General features: G+C 39.8%; 1 protein-coding gene across 11 annotated transcripts in view; it reads right to left on the bottom strand.

Annotated features, from left to right (window-relative positions):
* Positions 1 to 175: 175 nt before the first annotated feature.
* The window catches only part of HIVEP1 (human immunodeficiency virus type I enhancer binding protein 1), a 131383-nt gene continuing 104537 nt past the window's right edge, over positions 176 to 27021 (bottom strand). For 7 of the 11 annotated variants that reach the window (XM_027654074.1, XM_027654076.1, XM_027654073.1 and 4 more), the window contains 4 exons: positions 25589 to 25764; positions 23474 to 23578; positions 12276 to 12793; positions 8184 to 9359 (listed from right to left, as the gene is read on the bottom strand). In XM_027654074.1, coding sequence (XP_027509875.1) covers positions 8184 to 9359; positions 12276 to 12793; positions 23474 to 23578; positions 25589 to 25764 — 1975 coding nt within the window. The other 4 variants (XM_027654077.1, XM_027654079.1, XM_027654078.1 and 1 more) reach the window with 4 other exon arrangements.

Here is a 27021-nt window from a genome sequence, read left to right as displayed (position 1 = left end):
TAAGATAATCTAGTTTGACCTCACGACCTTAGGTTTTGGCATTTCACTGCTACAGGATCTTTTCAGTTGTTCATATAGCTAAATGAAAAAATTGAATAAAACCATAGATGACACAACAGACTACATAAACTTGAAAAAACAGAAAACAGGTTTTCATGTTCCTTTAATTTGTGTGTTTGTAGGCAAGGCTCAATACTTAAATGGAAAGTACCAAGTCCTCTGCTGATGCAGTTAGTGCAGTTCTTGCTGAAGCTTACGGATGTCAGCTTCCATCAGCTGAGGATCTAGCCTGAGGAGTTTCCAACTGCAAGGGAGAACTAGATAAGTACAAAAGTGCAAATACCTAGAAAGGGCAATTTGTAGAAGTCTCTGGGTAAACTACATTTCCAAAGTCTCTCTCTTTTTTTCTTCCTTTTGTCTTTATCCTTTTGTATCAAGTGCATAGAATTGTGTTCACCGTACCAGTTTTCAGCAGGACAGGAGGGACAACTGGGATGCATTTCTTTGTGTGTGTCTTTTTTAATTTGTTTGAGCTGTCTGATGTCTTCATATCTAATACATTCTGGATCTTTGATCTGAGTTGGAGGATGTCTCAAGAAGGAATGATGATTCACAGGAAAACAGGATATCCACAGGGGAGCCAGTTATCCAGTCCAGCAGAATTAATCAGCATTAGCTGTGTGAGCTCTTGCTCTGAACCCTGTAAATAAGAAAGAGTCATGGATGATTATAGGTATGTGAATAAACAAAGAGAAACAAAATTTAAACCTCTAAGTGTCAAAAATGGTTTCTGAACCACCCACTTGATACTTTGGTGGAGCAAAACTGTCTGGTGTCCAGATGAAAACATGACTGTTGTGCAAAGAGGCACTGTTTCAACATTTGCCTCTGTTCTGGCACCTAAACTGTTTTTTGCAAACCAGGGACACACCTAACACACTGGGTAACAGGTCTGAAATACAAGAGCTGCCTTCCTGTGCCCAAACAACCTAACAGCCTGGTTACAACACAGTGCTCTCCCTGGCTTGCTCTGTCTTGCAGCTTCGGTTTTCTTTCTTCTCTCATGGCCTCGTTTCTGCCAGCAAGTGCCTGCAGCTGGTCTGGATAGAGCACAGGAGCTTGGAGCAGCCTCCTGGGAAAGAGGTGTAACCAACGAAGGTGCCCGCCTCCCTTGCTATATAGCCCCTGGTTGATGAGGAGAGAGCTGGTGCAGCACTGGTGTCCTTCAGCCTCCCATGAGAGGATGGTGACTCTACTTTTCCTCACATCTCACAGATGGAGTGGCAGAGGGTGCCACCACTGCAGTATCGGTGGCTGAGCGAGTAAGAAGTGGACATCACCAACTCCTTCTCCTCACACTCATGTGTTCAGAATGAAGACCTTGTGATTGCATTGTATAAAGGGTATGACCTCTCTGGACACAGTGTTCCTGAAGCAAACTGCCTTGTTGCTTAATCCTGTTGAGAAGAGCTGGGTGCCAGACAGGTAGCAGCTCAGGCTGGTGAATTTTTGAGCATCAGCAGGAACAGGAACCATAGTAATTTTGTGCTCAAATAGGGAATTTTGGCTTCATGTCAAAATTCCTCCTGATTTGTCAAAAATTTCTGTCAAAAGGTGCCTTTTAATACTTCATTTTGACTTGATATACCTCGATCATAAGGAATAGAAAGGGTTAAGTCTCAAGCCGATGGCTTTCCGCTTAGCTGCTTTGGATCTGGGTAGGTCCTGTTCATAGAAACTGTGTTCGAGTTAACCTTTTAAAGGTTATCTATTCCAATGCCCGTGCAACGATGCCTAACTCCTTTTTCAAAATCTGCACCTGCATGACGCCTGGCACTGAGTAAAATCCTTAGAGGTTCTCTGTGGCCCTCTGCTCCTGGGAGGTGAGCGGATGTTCACAGTGATGCTCCCTCCATGCTGGGTCCCTCCCTGCACATTCTCGTCCCAGGATGACTCCTGCCTTACACAGGCACCCCGGGGAAACCCCCTCATGAAGGTGGGGCTGCTGTTGCTGCGATGGGGACCAGTCCTGTGCAAGCGAGGGCTGTGAACTCGCTTGCATGTCTGCATCTGGAGCAGGGATCTGACGGGGTGGGGACCAACTCTCAGCAGCCAGTGATTTTTTTAGAGAGCTTTGTATAAGAGATGTAGCTGTCACCTATGCCAAATGCTTTGCTTCTCAGGAGGAATCCAACGGCAAGGTATTTAGGTACCAACACCGAAGCAGCTTAGACCTGAATGACCTGCAAATGGAACTTCTGAAGCCCAAAGGGATGTTGTAACTGCCTTAACTTAACAAAAAGAGGAAATGCTAGGGGCATTCTGCTTTACAAACAGCCTTAGGTTGGCCTGTTTCCAGCACAAATGCCTTACCCGTGGTAATGGATTTCAAATACACTAAGGAGTACAGCCACAAAACCAAACAAGCCTTAACATTTGACCTTATTGGGAAAAACAAGCCTACTATTACCAAAGAAAACTAAGCATGCCTAGCTAATTGACTCATCTTAGAACTCTAAGTTTTGTTTCCATGACTGAACTGTAGGAATGTAAAGCCTTGCCCTCTTTCAGCTAGCATGGTTTCCTTACATCTCATGGAATATCTGAAAATCAGCAGCCATCTCATAACATTTTGAGTAGTCAGGCCAGTATAGAGAGGAGAAGTGGATGGACAAACATGATGGCAATAGCACCTTTGCCATAAATATGTTTTTTTTGATTCAGCATTTCTGGAACAAAACATGAACATCCATTCAATTAATTGCATGCTGTTACATCCTTGCTGCTGTTTGGTCATCCACACGCACTCATTTCATATAAAATTACCTAATAATCAATTTGAAGTACTTCAAAGTAGTTTATTCTCATCCTAAGTCAGTAACAGAATTAGCAATCCAGAGTCTAGACCTAAGACAGTGGCCTCATCTTCAAAGATATAAGCCATAAATGGTTTCTATCAGGTGTAAATCTTTGGTATTTTATGTATCATTAAAAAAAAGGCCATCTGTGTGTGCTGAGCCTCCTTACAAGGAAAGGAAATTTCCCTAAGACATGGGAAGACAATTCTAAGTTATTTTTAGTAATTCATAATTTAACATCCACAACTAGACATTGACCACAAATCACCTAAGATGGTGACACCTATTATTCGTATTATTAACCATAAAAGCAAGGAAAGGATTCCCTGCTATGAGATGGTCATATTGGTCTCAGAGGATCTTTCAAAAGCAACAGAAGCAGTGGCCCATCAGCTAAATCAGTTGAAGAGTATCTTGAGGGAGTAATCTTACTTGTGGATTGTTTGGTTTCCACGGCTTTTGGCAAGTCACTCATGCTAAAACTGAGGGGTTTTTTCCTGTTTTGATGAAACTGTCCCCATGTTAAAAATTTGTCTGAAGGGCAGTTTACACGTTTAAACTAGAGTGTTTATAAAGCCTTAATGGGGATTATTTTGCAAAAAAATAAAGACTTCTGGAATAAAATGTCTAGTGACAAATTAATTTTATGTTCTGTTTAACATATATGTCAGTAAACTCAAGGCAAGATAAATTCTGTTTAAGAAACCACACAAAACATTCAGTGAAGTGTAAAGCATGGTATGTCTTTGTTTTATGGTATATCTTTGAGGTGGGCCACATTGTGTTCACCCTAAGTAGGTTGTCTGAGATGAAATGCATGTGATGGGCACTTGAATTTGTTTGTATGCAAAACACTGCTGTCAGACTTTCTGGCAGGGGACTGGTGATATGGACCAACTGTGGGCTGCTCTAGCCTCAGGGCATAATTTACAGCAACCTGAAGCTCAGCAAACTACTTGAGAAAGAAAAGGAGCAAAGGTGTGAACAGCAGCAGTAATCAATGCAGGGCAGGGCATCCCTGAACCTAGTAGAGTTTTCTTTATTCCAGCCACGGTCCAGGAGTTTGGAGTTGTGTCTGGGGATGTAATGCTACAGGTCAAAAGATCTGATGACACTTACATGAAAAGCGTCTGTCTCTGGTTTAGTTTTTGTCCTAAGAAGTGACAAGTAGGTCATGCTATAGCTTATTAAAGCCCAAATGGGAAGCACAGACACTTTTAATAGAGTTCATGTTCCAAACCTGTTGTTATTATTATATAGACATGCTGCCTTCAAAATCAGGTACCCACATCACCAGCAAGCAACATGTATTGCAACGAGAAATCAAGTGAGGTCTGAGTCAAAAGAGAAGAGCTACAGGCCACTGGTTGGTTCTTTTTCTAGTGAGAGCTTTTGGCAAATCACAGGGAAGCATCTGCATGGGTCTCACAGAAGCTGACTGTGCCATGTTTGTACTGTAGCTGTATTTGTACCCAGCCTTTAGCTAGCACCTGCTTGCACTCTCTTGATGGGAACAGGTTGTGTAAAGATGCCAGACTGCGCCTGGGTACGCTGAGGAGCAACACTTGTTTTGGCCTTCTAATGTTTAAACAGCTGTGCTGGATTTGCCAGAGGATATGTGATAGAGCTGTTAAAAATTGATGGCTGAGTAAACAGCCTCGGTGATATTTACTCCAATTCAGCTGTGATAATTCACACCATCTGAAGAGCAGCCTAATCCTGCACTGGCAGATATCTCAGATGTTTGCTACTGCTTTGAACAGAACAATCCTTGTGGCAAGGCGAATGCTCTATCGCTAATGACTCCGGACAAGAGAATAAAGATAGAACAAAATTTAAAATAAAAGGAATTAATTCAGAATGAAAACATAATTGCTGATGCAGAGGTCACAGGCTTGTGCTGATGTAGGACACCCACGTGTATAGTATATATACATACTATATGTGTGCTGACATATAGTATAGATGTTGGTTACATGCATGATTAAAATGAACTGCTAAACACTAACAGAGGAGAGGAACGGAGTTTAATCTCCCAGGTCTGGTCACACTCCTGCTTTGTTGTTTTGTTTTTTTTTTTCCTTTCGCACAAGTTGTAGAAGCATCTTAAGGAATATACATTTGGAAACATGCTAGAAGGTAGTGAAATAGTATAGCATTTGGGACCACAAACAAAATCTAGAAAAGTGATTTCCTTCAACTTCTATTTGAACAACATTACATACATCCGTAACTACCTCCTAATCTTTGATTGTTAGTGGAGTTACTGCTTCAAATATGGCTTGTCTGTTTTGCCTGGGTGTGATGATTCAGTATCTGTCCCCAGACCTCTCAATCTGCACCTTTACATCCTCAGATGCAACTCACAACTTCTGGGCCTTAGCTGAATCAGTACCCATTCTCTTGGTCCTTTTTCTCTATTGTCCTGCTATTAACTTACCAAATGACACGTCTTAACATTCCTCTTTATGACATATCTGTTGTCATGTCATTTTTACTCTTCAAGATACTGCTTTCATCGCTTGACCTTGATGTCTTCAAAACACCTAGAATAGAAAATACAGATGCAGATCACCTGGTTCACCAGGTTAAATTTTCTGTTAAATTAGTGACTTCCTGGAATTAATCCTGAGCAGAAAATGAGCACACCACAAATTGCTAGTCAAGTAAATATTTAAGATGTGTACACAGTAAATCTCTTGAGTTTAATAAAATCATACTTCAGGGCATGTGGAACAGCAATTTCTTACCTACTGCTGCCTTAAAAAACTCAGAGAAATGGTAATAACTTGTGATGGCATTCAAAATTTTGGAGATACTTTTACTTTGGTGTAAATCTGATTCAGTCATCTTTTTTTAGTCATGCTGTAGATAAATATGCTCAAATTAATCAGTATAGTTCTAGTTTACTGCTAAGTGTAAGTGTCCATTTCAAAGATGCTAAAACTAATGCAAAATTTCCTGATTTCATTAGCTACAAACCATCACTTGATTCTCCTAGAAAAAGCTTCAGGCTCTCAAAGCACATGTAAGACAGCAGTGTTTTGTTTTCAACTTTGGCTGGTTCAGGTAATTTCACATAGGTATAAATGATAATGATTTAAGACACGTTGACATCACTACTACATCTTTATAAAAAGAACATACAAATGCACAGTGACATTTTACACAGTGGCTGCACATAAGACACTCAAAAATTTGAAGTCCAACACTGCGGGGTGCTGAGTACTTTTAACTCTCATTAAGTTCAATGTGAGTTCAGAGTACTTTGTCGTTCAGGCGCTTGGGCCCTCGGCGAGGCTCTGAACGCTAAGGAATTTTACCAGCATTCATGTCAGAAACGAGAGTAATTTCTCCTTTCTAGTATGTGTGTTTCTAATTGCTAGATTAGTACAATTGGCTGATAATCACAAGTAATAAAAACGATTTCTTGGCACTGAAGCACTCTTCCTGAAAGTTAATAAAGCTCACTCAACATCGCCTACAGTTTTACAACACACTGTAACGGAATAATGTAATGAGTACAATGTGAGTACAGTACAAAAGCCGGTGTAAAGTTAAAAATGGATCTAGGATAGTGCTGTTCTTGAATAAGAGCAGTACGAGGTACGAATTACTTCTCTGAGCTGGGTATAGGAGTTAATCTGTGCACAATGAAGCCCAGTTCACTTTCAGGTTCACTCCCAATATTTTTTCCAGATTTGCTTCCTACCCTGTTCTTCCAGTTGTTTTATATGCACTCATCCTTGTTATTTCCGTAAAGGTGATCATGCTTTTAATTTACATCTTCCAGTTTTCTACTGGAATTTGTTGTTAAAGTTCTTATATAAACTTATGTAAGAATGTGATACAAGGACACAGCAGGAAACCAACTCCATTTAAAAATTACAGCACAAATCCAATGTCAATTTGAAACTTCTAGGAATGTTTAGCCTTGTAACTTGTGACAGTGTCTCCTGCAGTAGTTGAACGCCTCAAAAATGTAGTGGTATACATGGTATACTTTACATTGTTTCCACTATGTGCAAAAATAGTGAAGAATTTTGTTAAATTTCATGATTCTGGGATCCATCCATGGTTTTTTGTATGCCCATGACAGGTTTGTTGATGTAATGGCACATTATTTGTATGTGTAAGACCTCTCGTCCCTTTTTTTTGCCCTGCATGAATAAGACAAAGCCAAAATTAGGGAGAAAATGGCTTTGTCTACCTGTAAATGAATATCACCTGAAAAGCAGTCTTGTAACATGTTGATGGTAATGCCAAATCCTCATTACAGCAGTGGCATTTTCACCAACTGTATGGTGGATTTTGCAATTAACACACAAAGAATTATTCCTTTCTTGTGTAACAACATTTTAATATCAATAAAAAGTGGGTTTATAGTTCAAGGTTACATATAAAAAAATATTTCATCTTGTCCCTTTTGCTGTTTTCCTTCAGGGAAGTCTTCAAATTTTAATTAGGCAAAAACACGGGGTGGATGGATGCTCGCTCTACAAAAAGCTGAAGGACTCCCTCCCCATTCTGCCATCACCGGATGTTTTGAAACAGAAGGTTGCTCTCCAAGCAAGCCTGATGAGCATACTCTCTCTCTCTCTCTCTCTGCCATGGCGGGTGAAACCACAGGGGAATACACCACCACCAGATCCTTTCAAGCTGAATGCAGCTTGAAGGGTACTGAAAGGAACAAGTCAGGCACCTCTCCAACTACCGGGCTGCATCAAGAAGGCACAACATAAGCAATGGTAAAGTCAGTAAACAAAATTTTACTGTAATATTTTGTAACACAGATACTGTATTTCTCTTTGAAGTGTAAAGCTACCGTCTTACACAAGAAAGATGGACAGACCCTTTTCCAAGACTAATATGGATACAATAAATATGGAGTTTTACATACTAGATCTGTACACAGAAACTTTGTCCCACAGCCATAAAAATTTACATTTAACAGTGCAACATATAATTTAATTCTTTATTTATCTGACATAGGATGTTTACTTACTAAACACAAGCAACTACCTGGGTTTAATATACATATTTTATATATATATATATTATATATATATATTCAACAATCTGTACAGGTTTCTAAACATAAAACTCCAAAAAGGCACAATCGTCTATACAACATGTACAAAAATGGCTGGAGCTGACAAGGAACAACAATTATTGGTCAAGAGTTCATGATTGCACGAAGATTAGTAATGGGTTTGTGTCAGAAAAATGTGCTTTAAGGAAAAGAAGGTTTGCAAAGAAACCTGTAAGTGTTATTAAAAAAACCCAAAAAACCCCTAAAAATAAAAACACAATGCAAAACAAAAACTAGGTTGCTATTACAAGTCTATCCTCATCGTCACTGCTGCCATCGCTAAACTGCACCGTGTTTTGCTGCCGGGGCGGGGCAGCTGGTCTGTGTACCTGTCTGTCCGGGGTGACAGTTCGGTGGACCGGGGACTTGGTTAATGTGTTGGGAATCACCTTGGAGCGGGGCTCTGCTGGGGTAGCCCTCTTCACCTGGTGGGAAGGGAGGTCATGCTTTGGCTTGGTAGGGTTCGCGAGGTCAGTCTTTTCAGGATCCGCTTTCCCTGGACCAATGGGTTGCTTGAGGTTGGTCAGTGGGGTAGGCTCAGGATGGCTCTTCCCACTGTACTGCTGGCTGCCAGCCACCACCTGAGGAGAAGCATCCCGGTTGGGCTGGCCGACCTCGGCCGCAGGGAAGCCAACAGGAGCTGGCTCCAGCTGGACCTCGCAGGTTTTGCTGCCTGTAGTAGGTGCCTCAGAGGCTCCATGTCCCTCAGTACTGGCGGGGCTGACGGAGGGAATGAGGGTCGGCAGGGCGATGTTCAGTATCTGCAGGCCAGGAATGTGTGCCTGTGGGCTGGGGGTGCCCTGTGGGGCCGTGCCAGCGGTCAGCACCTGGAGGCCCACAGCGTTGAGGGTAATTCCTGAAGGGCGCATCTGTGGGGCGATGTTGGTGTTTGCCAGGCCCACTATGTTCACTGTCTCCATGCCCAGAGGTGGCAGAGGCTGTAGGTTGGGCGTGCTGAGACCCTGAATGCCCGGAACGCTCACCTGGCCAATGGGAATGCATGGCACCACGCTGTTCACCTCGGCAACCCCCATGGGATTTGTGGTGGTGCCAGTGGCCGCACCACCTGCCTCACCAAGGGCGCTGGTAGTTCTGTGAATCACACTAACGGCTGGGATAGTGAGCTGCACCGGCCCGGCCTGGATGGGAACGAAGGTGGAGTAGGTGGCCAGGCCGGCGGGGACCACCTGGATGCCTCCGACGGGTACCATGCCGTAGGGTGCCTTGGCTTGCCGCTGTGAGTGCAGAGGGAGGTGGCTGAAGAGGTGAGTCTGGGGAGCCCTCAGCTCGGCAGCCTGCTGCAGGGACCTGGTCAGGTTCTCCTCAGAGATTTCGGTGTAGAGTGACGGCGCTGTTGTCTGCATGCTGTGGTCTGCCAGCGAGGAGGGGGAACTGATGGAGGGCATGTTCTGGGAGAGAACAACACAGGTGTGTTAATGCAGCAGCCACCACTATCCCCCCAGTGCAATGAAAACACAAGGTAGCTGGAATGCTTCCCATACCCCTTTTAACTAAAACCAACAAACTGGTTCATAGTATATGCTGCTCAACTTGAACAATGAACTGATATCCTTCCTTTCGTTTTCTGACTTCTTCCTCACCCACTAATTGAATTTTCCTCTCCTAATTAGCCTGCTTAATTTCTCTCAAACACAAGTACTCGAAAACGTTGCTGAATATCTTTCCTATGAGTTTTTTTAAGAAGTGAGAAGGCTTTGGAGAACTGTTTTATGTGGAAATCACCTGATGCAAGAAAGTTAAATAAGCATAAGCTGGCATTTTTGATGCACTGGGTTCCTCTCCTGAAGGCATTACAGCCTCTGGCAGGCAGAGGCAGCATCATGACACATTTGTCTGTAGGTGCTTCTAAAGTGGCAAGACAGGAGATATGCAATTACAAGAGATGGATGACAACTATAGCTCCTGCACTGGTGGAGGTGATAGGTGGACGCTGGACTGAGATGTGGGACTCACATCCCATTGCTGCCTCTGCTTACCGTGATTTATTTGGTGCGCATACCTGGTCTGATAATCCCTTTTCTCCTCATACAGCCTTTTACTGACCAAGGCTGGCAATTCCTTTCCTAAAACTTCCTAAAACGAGTGGTCTTGAAGTGCAACTGCAATGTCACAGTTATCTTTTAGTTTTAGGTATATTCATAACACACAAAGAGTGGTGCAACCTTACTTAGTTTATATAGTCCTAAACAGTAATTCTGTAGTTTTGACCGAACTCTCAAGAGATCTCTAGAGCAGGCACAAAATGGACAAACAAATAGAAATGCTTCTGAAAACTGCTGGTAGGGAATGTTGTTTAAGGGAGAATATGATTAACTGACTATGCAGTGACAACCAGCCTAAATGGGAAGATGGGTGTCAGAATGTAGCCAGCATCTTTCTCAGAACTGACATCTCTCAATAAATCTTGATAAACTGGTAGAGATACTTTCAAAGGAACATACAATAGCCTTCTGGAGGTGTGTTGGCTCCTTGTCTTGATCACAAGAAGCGGGATCCACACCCATTCACAACAGGAACAGACTGTAGATGAACCATCAGAGACACAAGGCTGCCACTTCTTTTGGTCTGGGAAAGGAGCAGGTAGTCTGGAAAGGAACTGCTGCCTTGTATTACTTACACACCTTCTGGGTTTTTTTGTAAATTTTAATATATTAATGTAGACAATTATCAGAGCTATATAAATGAAGACCTTTTTTAATTGTATGAATATTTACTTGAGGTTTCTGTGGTTCTACTTAACGAGAGAGTAAACTCAGTCAAATGTCTTTCTGGTATCCATTGGCAACAACTGGAACTCATAATCCAAATTAAAGACCCTACCCCTTTTCTGGAAGGTATATACGATGATCAGAGACCACTTTGTTTTATTCTCTGTCACACCAGAAACTTGCTCCAATTTACATTTGCCACATGAACTCACAGTTCTTACAAGCAGAAATGAACCTCTGTCAAACAATGCAATGCAGCAATAATTTTTACTGTTTCTTCTTGCCAATAGTTAGCTATCTTAAACTTCATAAAAAGTAAATCCAGTAGTACAGATTTCCAAAGAAAAAACAAGTCAATAAGTACTTAAAGCAGAATTAAGTTTTTACTTACTGTTTATGTTTTTGAAAATTTCCTGATACTGGTTTTTGTATAACTGCATGCAAAATTAGGTTTATGGTTGGACTCAGTGATCTTAAGGGTCTTTCCCAACCTAGATGATATGATTCTATATAATGTTTCACTTATCATGGAGAAGGCAGTACTTTAATTATCCCTTTAATTAAACTACATTTTGCATCACATTTTTCTGAGCAGTATTCTGAAAAGCTCAAATGCCTTCATGGTTTGCAGTAAGAATTTAAATTTCAAGAGATAACCTTAGGGTCAGTCGGGTATGTGACTTGTACCATCCCCAACAGAGTGCATTAAAACTACTACTGAATAGTAAAAAGGCTTTACACCTGCCAGTTCCCTTCTGTGATTTCCTAGGTAGAGTTTTAAAGACAACACCGGCCAAAATTACTGAACAGTCCCGCAGCCTTCCACACAGACTGACCTCATCTTTCTGCACACTGTTTGAAAAGCTGTGTGTCTAGCACATGCATAGGCAAAACTTATCCTTTTCTGATTAAAATATTCAGTTTGGAGAAAAACTGAGAGCACTGAGAGATCTCAGTTCTGTGTTCATCTCTCCTTTTGCTATTGTGCAAAAGGCAATCTCCTAGTTTCCTTGAACATCTGGTGCTCTTTCTAATTCTACTGTTAAGCATATTTGGAGGAGATATAAGCAATTGCACAATTTTTTTTATAGTGATAAGGCAAAAACCTTTGGGATTAGATTAATTTCCCTTGGGAACCACCAATTATTATATCATCATATTTCATAGTGAAAAGACTTCGGAATTCTATCACTTTTCTCCGAAAACTTCATAACCACCAGCATATGTTTATTCCCCATATTGTGGACATATGTGGAATAAAAAACATATTGTTTATGCCATATCTGTTATGTCCTTTTTATTTGTAATACAATCTACCAGCTCCAAACATCAGCTGAAATGACCATATTACAATTAATCCTTTCAGGAAGAATACAATCAAATCAAAGCATTTGAAAAGCAGTGCTCCTACAACATCCTTGTTTCTAGAGTCCTACACATTTGTGCTTTGATTACTTTCAACTCTTCTGACTCATCATCCAACAACTTTAAGAATAAAAGGAAAGGTAAACATTTTGATCTTTCAAAAATCTCTAAGAAGATCTTCAGAAAGAGGGTTTAAAATCCTGTTCTTTCCCTGAAGTCAGGCACTCCTACCTTTGTAAGAGTTGCAGTTGATATTAAGGAGTGGCCCAAGGATGTTTCTGGATCGGGGTAATCCACAGACATATGTCGACCTGGGGATGTAGGAGCGATGTCCGTCAGTGCCACACCAGCACCGTGCGGATCTGCTCCTCTCTCTTGGGCTTTATCCTCATGTGCTTCCTGATGGGTGAATTCTGCTGGTGAACTGGAGGTCCTGCTAACTGACTGCACTGTGCTAAGGACGGTCATTTTCGTCAGCAGCGCTTTTGGCAGACCATCCATGGAGTCCGTGTGAACCCCAGCAAAACAGTCTGGAAGTCTGATGTCTTCATCGGTGCTGGCGGCATCCTGCAGGCTGTTTCGAGAGGGGTGATGCTGGGGGCTGGCCGTCACTGAGGGGGTTGTGGATAGCACTGACTCAGCCTGGCTGTCTTCATCATCATCTTCATTGTCATTTTCATCTTCATCTCCACCATCAGACTCCTCCACATCATATCCTGACCGGTCAAACCCAATTCTTTGCTTCTCACCTGCAAAAGTGGGAATTAGAAGGTAAGACAATGAAGGTCCTGGACTGACTGGGAAGGAAGAGGGAGAGAGTAACTAGAAACACCAAAAAAGCACACGGCACATGTATTTTTCAGTCACATCCCATTGCATCAAAGAAACAGGGAAGACTTCAATTTTTATTTTTATTTTCCACCATACATATTTAACTATACAGTACATAATCTTTCATCTTCTGCTTCTGTATTGTTTTCAAGCTTCTGGATTTGGCTGTTTTCTTTTAAGCCATTTATAACCATTTGATCAAAGTCACCCTTCACTCTTTCACTTGGAGAGAAGTGAGTAGATTCCTGGTTCATTAGGTTCCCAGTGACGATATATGAAGCTGGTCTATCAACCTTAGCTGGTTCTGACTCATAAGTGGGTGGTGGGTGTCCTTGTACCTAATATGAATCACTACTGCAAAGGTTTTTGAAGGATGCAAACAGAAAGACTGGAGGCTGTTAGTCAGGAATCTGTCTCGTTAACAGGCAAAAGAGAGCAAAATTAGACTTTACCAGATTTCTTCACTTTGCTAATGTTTTGAAAGGTTTATGAACAAATCACCCAAGATGTCCTAGGAAGCAAGAAAGCCCTAATCTGATCAAAATTTACCTATGCATGAATCTTTGTTCACATGAAGAAGCCCTCCTGACTTCAAGTCTTAAAGCTAAACTGCTGTCTAGTGGTAAATTTCTCTACTAAATACAGTTCTACTGCAGCTTTTCACCTTCTTTTGTATCATGACTTGGAAAGAAAAAATTGTCTTTAGTAAAGTGACAGAAAATTCCATCTGCTGTACTGATTCCAAGCCAGACTGTTTGGGATCATATTTTACAAAAGACAAAATGCTTTGAATGAACTAATATTTTGTATTTGATTAAAGGTCTGTCTGTTGAGCTGTCCAAAAAAAATATCAGCATAAAAATCATTTGGCTCTGTAAAAGCCATGAGGGCTGGTTAGTTAAAATCTCAGAGATCCTGTTCTGGGGAAATCTACACAGCAACTTAACATCAAAATGAACAATTCTGAAAAAAATCAGACCCTTAAAAGAAGTCAAACATACTACCTATACTTTAGGCTGCTGTTACCAAAACCAAAATAAGTACCTTGAACTCCAGGTAAAATAAATGGGTTTAATTGAGCTACCTTTAAGTAAGTTACACAGCATTACAAGCCTTTATGGTTTCAAATGAGCAATGCAATTAGGAATGAAACTAATAGCTTCTTTGAAAAAATCCCTCTATAATGACTTTGCCCCTCTTTGCCTACACAGTAATTTGTACATTAACTAAATATGGAAACTGTAGATTTTCTCCACTCACTATGGCAGATACGAACATGTCAGACGTTATTAAAAATACCCCAAATCCTCCAGGTCATTGGAATGATCCTAATAGAAATATTTTGTAGAATTTTAAATAGTCTTCATTTATAATTCTCATTCACAAAGCTGTTCGAAATAAAAAATACATTTTAGTAGAAACATTGATTCAGTGAGGTCCATTCCAAAAATATGGCAAGTAGGAGTGTTAAAAATACTATTAACAATAACACATGGACTTGGATGGGTTTTTTTCTCTATATACTTCTGTCATTTCTATTCTTCACACAAACAGTGTTTCTTCACCATTAATTTGCAAAAATGTTAGAACCTCTACATACGTTTGATTTCTGAAAGGAAACAATTACCTCTGTCTTCAACGCTGATGATGGGCTAGGTGGGGTTCCAGTGCCCTGAGCTGGAGGACCATGGCTGTGAGAATGAAAAACTCCCAGTTGACCCTGAAGTTGCGAGGGACCTGCTGCTCCAGCTGGATCCCTATAAGTCTATGGGGCCTGATGGGATTTATCTGAGAATACTTAAAGAGCTGGCTGACGTAATTGTGAGGCCTCTCTTGATGATTTTTAATGGTCTTGGGAATCTGGAGAAGTCTCAGTTGACCAGAAGCTGGCTAATGTTTTCCCAATTTTCAAGAAGGGCAAGAAGGATGACTCTGGAAACTACTGGCCTGTTAGTCTCACTTCAGTGCCTGGTAAGGTTATGGAGAAGATTATTCTGCCTTCATTAGGGGAAAGTCCTGCTCATCAAATCTGATTTCCTTTTATGACAAGGTAACCCACCTAGTTGATCAAGGGAAGCCAGCAGATGTAATCTTTTTGGATTTCAGTAAAGCTTTTGATATTGTCTCTCCCAGGATCCTTCTGGACAAAATGTCCAGCATAGCTGGATAAACACATCATGTGCTGGGTGAGCAATTGGCTCACAGGTTGAGCACAGAGGGTAACAGTGAATGGGGTGACATCAGACTGGTGACCTGTCACTAGTGGGGTTCCACAGGGCTTCACCTTAGGCCCTGTGCTCTTCAACATCTTCATAAACAACTTAGACACAGGACTGGAAAAGACACTAAGCAAGTTTGCAGATGACACAAGACTTGGAGGAGCTGTTGACTCCCTGGAAGGTAGGGAGGGCCTACAGAGACCTTGACAAATTAGAGGACTGGACAATCCCCAACCATATGAAGGTCAACAAGGACAAATGTTGGATTCTGCACCTGGCATGGGGCAACCCTGGATATACAGACAGACTGGGGAATGAGAAGCTGGAGAGCAGTGCCGTGGAAAGGATGTGGGAGTCCTGGTCAATGGCAAGTGTAATATGAGTTAGCAGTGCCCTGGGTAGCCAGGAGGGCCAACTGTGTCCTGGGGACATCAGGTACAGCATCAGGTATCAGGCACAACCTGTTGAGGGAGGGGATTGTCCCACTCTGCTCTGCACTGGTGCGGCCTCACCTTGAATATTGTGTGCAGTTTTGGGCACCACAGTATAAGAAAGACATTAAGCCATTAGAGAGTGTCCAAAGGAGGGTAATGAAGATGGTGAAGGGCCTTTTGAAGGGAAACCACATGAGGAGTGGTCTAACACTTGGTGTGTTCAGCCTGAAGAAGAGGAGACTGAGGAGAGACCTCATTGCAGCCTACAACTTTCTCATGAGGGGAAGAGGAGGAGCAGGCACTGATCTCTTCTCTATGGTGACCAGTGACAGAACCTGAGGGAATAGCATGAAACTGTGTCAGGGGAGGTTTAGGTTGGAAACTAGAAAAAGGTTCTTTACCAGAAGGTGGTTGGGCACTGAACAGTCTCCCCAGGGAAGCGGTCACAGCATCAAGCCTGCCAGACTTCAAGATGTATTTGGAAAACGTTCTCAGGCACATGGTGTGATTCACTGGGCTGTCCTGTGGGGAGTGAGGAGTTGGACTCAATGATCCTTATGGGTCCCTTCCAGCTCAGAATATTCTGTGATTTGTGATTCCCTCAATGCCTCCACAACAGATCCCGAAGACTTTTCTCTGTGTTACATCTAAAGGGTGATCCACACGATCCTACAACTCCTTAAATAATGCAGGGAGCATTGCAAAGTCTTATAATTCACTCTGGACTCTCTCTTATCGTCAATCTTTTTACCAACATCACATAACTATTCTCTGGGAAATCCTACTGATTCCATTCTTTTTTCTCCCTCTCTCCACATGAATCACATTTTCTATGAAAGCTCCTGTCAATCACAAATGACTGCTTTTACTGGCAAGCGGAACTACCTGAAATGATTAGACTGACTTGTCACATTTGCAAAGCAAGGAAAACATATGTGCAAACAATGCCCCGATTTACAAGAAGAAACAATCTTTTTTCAAATCAACACTTAAGAATGCTTTGGGATTTACTAGCAATTGCTGCTTATGTAGGAATTTTCTGCATACATCTTGGCTTTCTAGAATAAAACCATGGAAAGGAAAAGAGGAACTCTGTGTGCAACAGATTCCTTACATGCAGAACTCCATGGGATATCATTTCCCTCTATTGTTTCCCTGTTTACCTCCACCCTTTGTGCATTTGCCAGCTTCTATTTGAGTGTGGTTACCTGGAACCAGAGCCTGCAGTGTAGGCGAGGTGACAGCAATGAATGTGGTTCCCTTACTCCCACACCGCTTTGCAACATCAGATGAGAAAAAAAATTCCTGACTTGCTTGTTCTGGCAATGCACAAAGGAACACACTGCTCTGGCTTTTATACCTGCATGTATGGTTGCTGAAACAAGAGGTGCCCAAGCTTTTGCAATTAGTGATCCCGTTAAGCATCAGTGTGGAGTTGTGAGAGGACCTGATGATGCAGTTTCAGCAGGGTGGAAGACCCAGGCAGGTAATGGATCTTCTCTGAAGGAGGCATCGGGCTGAGGCTGTGACCACTCCTTGTCCTGAAAGACTCTTTTCCAAGCAGTGTCTTATTAAGCAAGTAGTACTGGCCTCAATCCATCCTGGTAATTGTAGACTGCCTACTAAAGTTCCCTTGCAGTTTTAATTGAGGAAAAATTAATTCTTTGCTTCCTATCTTGAACTATGCACAATTATTACCATATGCTTATGTAGCCTATATATATATATATATGTATATATATACACACATATATGTATATATATAAAACTAGAACTGACTCAATTTCCAAAGGGAACAAAATTACTTCTGTGTTTAACTTTGTATGAAGTTGTAAAACGGTGTGCGATATTTTAGAATGAAGGATGTGTCATAAATTTAAAGGCCACTAACATATGGAGAAATGGCTTTTGGCATGAAAGTTCACAGTTTCTTTTTTTAAAAAAGAAAACAGGAAAAATGTTTCACACTATTAAGCAAAGGCTTATGAAAGCTACTTCTCTTTTGAATTTGTAACTTAACTCTCACCATTTTAACAGAAAGACTGTTCAAGACAGCCTCAATTTTTTATGAATAGTCTTTTTGGAAGAGTAGGGAATGCCTCTCATTCTCTGTCAACTGCTGCAACCTTGTCTTTTAAACCCTTAGAAAGACTCTTTCTTCTTCCTGGACTTCACAGGAGAAAGTGCACTTTGTCTACAGACCTGAACTCTGTAAAAATTAGGAACAGATGGAAAGAAAGGCATAACAGAAACACGGACAAAACTTTTGACTGGGAATTTTGCCTGCACACGAGCTACAATTATTTTTAAGAAAACTGAGTTTTTAATCCTATGTATTGACGTATAGAAATCATCGTCAAGAAATCATCGTCAAAAAATCATCTTAGTCCTTCATTTGTTTTGCTTTCGGTCCTCAGTTAGTGAGCTCTGTACTGTGCTTGTGGTGATGATGAGTTTGTTGGCTAAGGCTGTTATTACCGGCATTTTACCCCGAAGTGGAACAGAAAAAGCTGGTAAGTTCTTTAGCACAATAGCATTAGCTGGAATTATCAGCATCCTAGTATGTCCATTAGTGAAGTGCCTGGAGCTGATAAGTCCACATACTGCTTTTTCCAGTTGGGATGCTATGAATTAGGAAACTGAAATAAGTCTCCCTATGTACTTTTAACTATCACCATACTGCAAAGCACTAAACCAAAGGTTTTTCAGAATCTCAGCTTTTAATTTTAATTGCAATATTATTGCCACACAACCTGACTTATTGAGGACCTGCTACAGACTTAGCAATTTCTTTACCAAATCCAGTGATAAAGTTCAACAGCTTATAACTTAGTCATTTGGTTATAACTTAATCATATTTAAGTAGATTTTCACATAAAGAGCAAAATATTCATTGTCATTCTTTCACTCGCAGAAAGACAAGAAAGACCTGAAAATACAAGTCCAGACTGTTCAGTTTTACACATTCCTACGAAAATGCACAGTTACGTAGAAAATGACAGGATTGCTATTAGCTCTACTTATGCAGATTAAAGACATATCTTACTAAGTATCTACTCACTATCTATTAACATCTAAATTTAAATTTACTACATTTATTGGTTTATAGCACCTGATTAATACAAAGCCTCAGAGTAATACAAATCACCTCAAATTCTGGGATTATCTTCAGTTAGGGATTAATAGCTATGTAAAAGCATTTTAAAATAATCTGATTTATATTATATATTCTCCATCAAACTCAAGAAAAAATGTAGACTACAGTAAGAAAGGCAGAAATATTTCTTAGTATGACATTATATGACCATAAATTGAAAGTAAGGTCTGTATGTCATCAATTCTCTCTACTCTTCTAAATAATTACAGCTTAGACTTGCCTTTCATCCATTTTGTTAGTCTTGTAATAGACTGATCCACAACCATTCAAACAAATTCTTATAAAGGTAGAAAAAAGTACAGCAAACAATGCTAGCATCTATACCTAACCTTGCTGTTTTTCTGTCATTCTAAATCTGTTCATAGGCTTTAATTAACTGATTTCAGTCTTGCTTCAGCTCCTGTCCACTGCTCACCACCTTCAAACAGGACTCATAGTGACATCTACTGGGTTAAATTCAGACTGGTAATTGCCAGGGCTCCTCAGAAATGAGGAAAAAAAAAAAAATCTGTGGGCGTTTGACTTTCATTCCTAAGAGCATGAGAAGTAATGAAGTAAAGCAAACCAAAAGAACAGCAGCCACTGCTTAAACAGATTATTTACACCAAAACCTTCCTAAGTGACCTGTATATTGTAAATCAAGCCTAGCACTAGGTAGTCTATTGTCAGGCTGTAGGTGTAGGGGTTCAACACATCTAACATACATCTAGTTGAAGACTAGACACTGATATTAACAAAAAAAAAAATAATTTTACTGTAATCTATACAGAACCAGACTTCCATTCTCTTCGTAAAAGGAGGATATTATTGCAAGGATTTTAATTTATTTTCACTCCTTAAATGTAGGTGCAATGAAAACACAGAGTCAAGATTAAGCTAATGAAGAGCCATTGAAACTTACTTAATATCTACTGTAAGTAACATATAGCTAATTAACTTAGAACTATTGTATTTTCAGAAGAGCCTTTTTAATACTGCAGAAAATGAAAGTATTTTTTTAATGTGTGCATATATATACACATATATAAAAATACGTATCTGAAACTTACAATTAGGTCTTTCTACTGGTAAAATAAAAGACATTTTGGTGTAAAATTTCTGCACAGAGACCACTCTAATAAGTTCTGCCCATCTACTGATTTCATTAGTAAATAACTATCTTGTGCAAGTTTACTCAGGCATACCATAGTACTCATATTTTAGCCTACATATGAAATATTACAAGTTTAAAGTTTGTAAGTATTTTAATTTGAACACAAATTATTGCTGTTTTTAAGACTGCATGGCAAAATGTTGGGTAAGCAGGGCCAAAGAGGACATCCCCAGTTGCGGTCTGTCACACTAAACAGTTCACCTCCTCTGACAGTTTAATTCAGATATTAACATTCCTCACATTGTAACCCCGTATTTTGGTGACAAGAACATTCCACAGAGCAGAAGATGAAAGATAAATGGATGAGGGAATGGTTTTGCATACAAAAACCCAGGCCAGAAAGTATTTACTAATATCCAAATGATGACAAGTCCAAATACAAAGAATGCTATGTTAAAAGCTCTGATCATGTACAGTCTCAGACAGCTAGAGAGCATTTTTCTTTTTTTCCTAAACTCTACAGCACAACAAAATTTCAGCTTCTCAGATTACTGAAAAAACCAGGCTCTGTGTGCGTGTGTGTGTGTGTGTGTGTGCATGTGTTCAGAATTGTGCACAATTTTGCACTCCTTCTTCAATCTGCATGCACTTCATCTCTACTGCTGTCAGTCAAAGCTGGCTTCTCCTATGAATCTAAAGAATTATGTATTTAAATAATTGTGATTGCCTACCCTTTAAAAAAGACTACATAAAAATAGAATCAGCAAATTTCCTTCACAAAAAAAGGATTGGTGCTTTTGTTAAATTTCTCTGTAAATTCTCTAACTCAAAGTCAAAAACATACAGTTTAGTTATTTTAAGCAAAGGTGCTTAAATAATCAGTATTCCAAATGTTAGGATAATGAATTAGGTGGAGACAGACAGACAGACATTCTACAGGTCAGGAAACAAGCCAATCTCACAGTTTACAGGAAGAATTTTTTTTTCTGAGGTCATAATTATTTCTTATCAGATTTTCTGCACCTTACTCTACTGCATCTCACATTGCCTTCCACATCTCACATTGTCTTCCAAGTGAGGAAAGGGATGGGATTAGGCAGAACACTTTGTAAGAGACAGAACTTCTTTATCAACCACACAACAAAAATGTATGCTTTTAAAGAGGTTTTTCAAAACACTGAAGGATATATGGCCCAAACCTGCCAGCAACACACATCAGAGGGAGAGGGTGAAAGGGCCAAAGAGGTAACACAACAAGTGCAGCTCAATACCCATGGCGCATCACGTTTTCCTTTGTGGGTTACATACTCCTGCACTGGTGTGGGGAAAGGGCAGCCAAAGAGCCGTTAACTGCGATGGCCTAGACACTTCAAAAAAATATTCAATCACATTCAAATATAGCCCAAATTAGCACATAAAGGATTTCAGGTAGGGCAACAGAACCACTTACACTTAAAAAAGTATGTATGCAAATATATCGCACTTTCTTCCCCTCCCGATTCTGCCTTAAAAATAGGTTGACAACCAAGACTCTGAATTATTGTGAAAAATACCTTCATGCGTGGGTAGGTGAGCTGACAAATTAAATAACATTTTTGAAGTGTACAGTTACTCACGGAATTTACATGGATAATTGTAAATGCCCTGTGCATTGCAGCAACTGGAGAAGCTGGACTGGTTTGGCTGCAGCAAATGAATGTTTATCATACGTTTAATTACCCTGCCTCTTGGATAGGGCTCTACTGCTGAGCTTTGTGCTGCACAGCTGGTTTTACTATGGGTACTTGAGCCAGATTCTTTGGAGAAGGTACGGATTTTATCACCAAGTTGTTTTTTGTTTGGGGTTCCAGTTAAAGAAAGGTTACCTTCTCTACTCTGGGGGGGGGGGGGGGGGGGGGGGAAGGCATTGCAGTCATAAAATTAAATTCCATGAATAATTTCAAGGATTATGAAGCAAATTCTGTTGAACGTCTGGCTTTTTTTTTTTTTTCCAAACTGGAATATTTAATTTATTAAGTAATTACTGTGCTGAAGCAAAGAACATATTCAGGAAATGTATAATATATTTATACTATGGTTAAACATGCCTGTACATGTTATGTAAAAAGAGAGAGCCTCTCTCTTTCTCAATTAAATAGTCATGAAGTCAAAGGAAAACATTCTTTCAACAAATGCTTGAAATGGCTTCCTTCTACCCAGAGTTACTGAAAATTCAGTCAAGATTTGAAACATTTCCCATTACATTATAAAGACAAATGCAATTTTTAATGTATGCAATTGGGAATATCAATTTATCAATCAATGAAATATTTTTAGTTCCTAGTAAACGAAAATATCTGTTCAGCTGTAGTTTCTAAAACTAACAAAAATGTCAGAAGCTACAGAACATCACTTAAAAAAGTGACACATTTTCTGTCATTCGAAGGCTGAAAATGTTAATAAAAACTTCCTCTGTAAGAAAAGGACAATAATTCGTCCTGACACTTATCTTTTGTGTTATTTATTTGGTACCTCAAATTGTGAAGAGAGACGTTTTTTGCTTACGAAAAAGGAGTGTATCAAAGAATGCCAAAAAAGGGAAAATGCAGGTTTCTCTCTACCTTGCACACTACTGAATCATACCAGCTGAGTCATATTGCCATCATTATTCAGAATTAGATTCAAGCTGATTCGCTTATTTTGCTAGTAGTTGTCATACAGGAGTAAGTGCATTCATCTTTCTTTCCCTTTACTATTTAAATAAAGACCCCCACTGCTTTCGTTTCTCAAAATCTCATCCGCAATCTAATAAACTATTCCACTGGAGGAAGAAAAATACACCAAGGCAAGGCAATACAACTCATCTCACCACCGAGAAATGTGAGGAAGGAAAAAAATGCCACCACTGCACTGAGACATGCCGAGATCCAAACCAGTCCTAATGCACAATCCTGTTTTCCGTCTCACTGCGTCTGGTGCAGGCACACCTTTCTTATCACTCCGAGCAAATCCCTCATGAACCTGGTTTGGCTCTCTTTGACTGTCCTTGATCTCATCTCCTCTCCAGTGGAAATCTCTTCAGATGCAGGAAGTGCAGAATTCCAATTATTAGCAAATGCATTCATTCTGATAACATTCTCATCAGTAATGAAGAAGTAGAACAGGTCAAGATGAATAATGTTTTTTAATTTCTAAGTGATCTCTATCTGCAGATTTATCCCTATTATTTGTGAAGGAGGACAGAATGCTACATTGGAAGATGACTAGCCTTCTTGCAAAGCACTCAGCAACATAGTTGTGATTTGTGTTGCATGTTAGTGACATCATTTTAATGAAATATGCATCTCAAAACTTGGACCATTTCATGCACAATTATTTTCAAAGAAGCACTACATTTGACTACATTTTTTTCTAGGCAAACAGCTGTTTTTCTGGTATTTTCAGTCTTGTCAAATTTATCTGTGAAAGTGATAAAGTTAAACTGCATAACACTTTGTGAAAAATTCAGCAGCAATTTATCCTTAGCATATGCTTGTCATTTCTTTTGCTGAAAGTTCTTCCAGTGTTTCTTGCTCCCTTGGACTAGCTCTTAAAATTTTTATCTCTGTATCTTTTCCCTGTACAAGAATTGAAAAGCTTTGGAAAAGAAAGGGTAAGAAATTGGGATGACAAAATAACCACAATAATTCAGTAAAGAAAGAAGACTTATTTCTTACCAAATTCTTCTTCCCCATCCTGGTCATCTATTAAGCCTACTGAGACTCCCAAATCCATGCATTTCTTGCTATGTGCCTTTGACTTCATATGTTTTGTTAAATTTCCTTAAGAAAAAAAAAAATAAACCAGTAACTACTCTGTTGCTATAAATGTCTACAAATATAAACTCAGTGTTTTTATCTCTTCTTCAGGTACATTTATAACAACCTGTATGATTTGATTTCACAATTGCTAGAACCTTGTCCCTCAGTGCAAGCTGTCCAGGGTGAGGTAGATTCACCACCCTGAATGCTACTAGCTCTCTGGCTACCTTTCCAGAAGTTTTTTACTGAGATACAATAGAATAGGATGGAAATCCTAGATGATGATGTATTTTGCACTGGTGTAAGAGATCCCTCCTTTGTTTATGGCAAAGTATAAAAAAGGCTGATTCAGTCTTCAAAGTCATGTTGACAAAACTGTTACATGAAACTAAAGTTCATATCTTGCCGTTCTTTTAGTATTTGATGAATCCTATTTTTAGTGTAAACATTTTCACTGCCGACTTAAGCAAACACATCAATTTTATTCAAAATCAGAACATGAACATATTTGATCTGAATCTCAAAAGTGAATGCGTAGCTGAGAGGCCTGACAGGCTGCTCCCCCTTGTCCTTTGAAAAGAAAATATGGCAAATATCATCAAGAAAAAGTTAAGAGTGGCTCAGATCTGTAAATGACAAGATTTATAAAATGCATGTTACTAGAAGTAACTGCTTACTTTATACTTAAACTTCCTATTGTCTCTCAAAAAAGTTTCTTTGAGGTGTTTAAATGGGAGAAATTACAGTGTAATGCTGACTTTTCTACGGTTATGGAGTACTTTATTTCTGCTTTGAAATGAAGGTAGTAACTCACCCCAAATGTTGAAATAATTGTTATGAACATATTGACTCACAAATAGTAAATTTTCCAGTTTTACATACTGCATGAAGTTGCTGACTACACTGCCTTGTTATGAAGGGTGGTTTACCAAACATTGAGCACCCAACTGTGTGACTGACTCTGCCAGCAGTAATGGCAACAGCTGGGCATACCAGCTGCAGAAGAGGACATGAATACAAGTATCTGCTACAGCTGAAACCAGGAGAACTTCACATGGGCAGAACTTAACTACTTGAACTTGGCCAGCACCCCTACTCTGCAAAAACCATAATGAGAATTTACTGGGTTTGCACTCCAGCATTTCATCGTATTGGCAACATGATGACCCAGTCTGTCAGGATGCAGTGATAAGTTTTGACACATCTAAAGCCTATTCATCCCACTTTGTGCAGCACTGGGTTATTTCTTGGAAGTTTTCCACCCAACCACTGAATAGCATTGAACCCACTAAAAATACAAATGTTTCTGAGGTTACAGCTGGGGGGATTATTGCTAAATTATGTTCAAGGCCAAGAAAAATTTTACGGCTTAGAATTCTTTTGCTGAAAGTATTTTGGCTGTAAATTTCTCTTGCCTGGATCTACCACTGTTTATTATACTGCCTGCTTAAACTAGGATGCATTTAAGTCTCTATTGTAAACAGGCTTTAGAAAGTAGGGGTCCAACTCTGGGTCTTAAAAGGTCAAGTGGAAAGTGAACCTTGTTCTTCAAGGGTAAAAAAAATAATTTCAATACAGTAATTTAATAAAGGCTAATTTCTTTCCTAGAGCAATTGGTTGAGTGCCAATATGAGTACAATATATGTCCACCTCATACCTCCAAGAGATCAGTGCTTCAGACATAAAACTCTGTGTCCCATCCCTACCTAGGATGAGCAGCTAACCATCTCACTTGTCTTCACCTAATTTTTATCATACTCCCAGGATTTCCCTCTCCCACTCCAATTTCTCACCCACTGTGGCATGCCACACAGTTAATTCACATGTAGATGTGATTATCTGAATAAACATACAGAAGATAAAGGAAAAGCAAGAAATGGGAAATTACAAATATTTTGAAGCACTAGACAATAAAACTCCACAGAGAGGCAACCTCTTTAGTTCATGAACAGCCAATTATGAGAAGAAAAGAATTCTACTTTAAAGCAGAAAGAAAAAAGGGGAAAAATGTACACAGTAAAGTGCACTTGCCTTTAGTTTTGAAGGAAAAGTTGCAGTAATTGCAGTGGTAAGGACGGACATCTGTATGTGTGCGAATATGCTTCTTCAGCATGCTGGGCTTCTTGCAACGTATTCCACATTCTTCACAGATGTACTTCCCTCTCCCTCTCCCTCGAACATACACATAGTCTTCGTTTGACTTGTACCTAGTAACAGCACCATAAGAGTAAGGCAATCAGTTGTAATGGGAAAATGATTCTAGTTAGAAACACCAATCTACTAGAATTTCTAAAATAACACATTAGATGAAAATGAATGACTGAGAAAACCAATCATGCTCTTTTTCTGCTCAGCTTCTGCATTTATTTGTTAAATTCATGTCAATATTTTTCTCTAGGTAATCAGATTTGTCTAGGAATAACAGCTTATCTTTTTTAATAAAGGTACCGTTGATAGTTAGCATTTAAAGATTTCAAATTTCCTCTTTGCAACACAGGAACTTTTTAAAGGTGTCAGTTCTTGGAAGCAGGTTTGGGCACCATGCGGAAGCTTTAAAAGAGCATCTTTGAGGCTCTGCGTTGGATGCAGAAAAGGAACAACATTAGTTATGACAATGGGAAAGTCTTTAAAATTCCCTATCAATGTCTTTTGGACTCAGACTATGGGGACTGTCTCTAGATGAAAAAAAGTCATTCAGATTCAATTACACCCTTCATATTTCCAGTCAAGGATGCCAAAGGTTGCACTTAGCTTTTGTGACCTGGTCCCTGCAACGTTTGGATCTGTGGAGAGACACAGCAATGCTGGTAATAGCTTAACTGCTTGCCTAGACTAGATTCCAACTGGGAACCAATAAATGGAAAGCCCTAGAGCGGACCACCAATTATGAGAACAATAAAATATGCACCACTTGTGCTCCAAAAATTGTAGAGGTGTCACTGGTATTTTTCTATTTAAAAAAATCTGTTTTCTACAACATTGTACATAGTGCAACACTGTGGTTAAAGTAACTGTTACTCGTATCAGGCAACAGATTTAAAGTATTATGGTGCAGGGACTAGGGCTCTCAGTAAATATTTCCATGGCACTTTTCAAATCAGGAGTTCTCCAGGCTATGTATGCCACAGCAAACTGCCAGACAGACTGTACCACAGGCTGCTGCTTAGCCCCTGGACTATATCCTCTCTAGTTAGAGTTATACAGCCCTACTGCAAAATAGCTGTTATTTATCATGTAAGAGAAATACAGGAAAAGAATTTACATCTCTGGCTGTATCTAGCTGCCTTTACTGCTGATTAATGCTTGTTCCTTGGAAAAAATTGAATTGCACTGCCTACTGTTTTTTATTTTATTACTCCTTCTTGTAACTCTCATGGCTCCATGATTCTGATGACTTTCCATTTTTCTTGGAAACATAACCAACATCCACAGACCACAATATGGGAACTGTTGCTTAAAATAAA

This window comes from Corapipo altera, unplaced genomic scaffold, assembly GCF_003945725.1.
Source record: "Corapipo altera isolate COAL_440 unplaced genomic scaffold, ASM394572v1 60, whole genome shotgun sequence".
Classification (NCBI taxonomy): domain Eukaryota; kingdom Metazoa; phylum Chordata; class Aves; order Passeriformes; family Pipridae; genus Corapipo; species Corapipo altera.
This window is presented reverse-complemented; position numbering and strand designations above follow the sequence as displayed.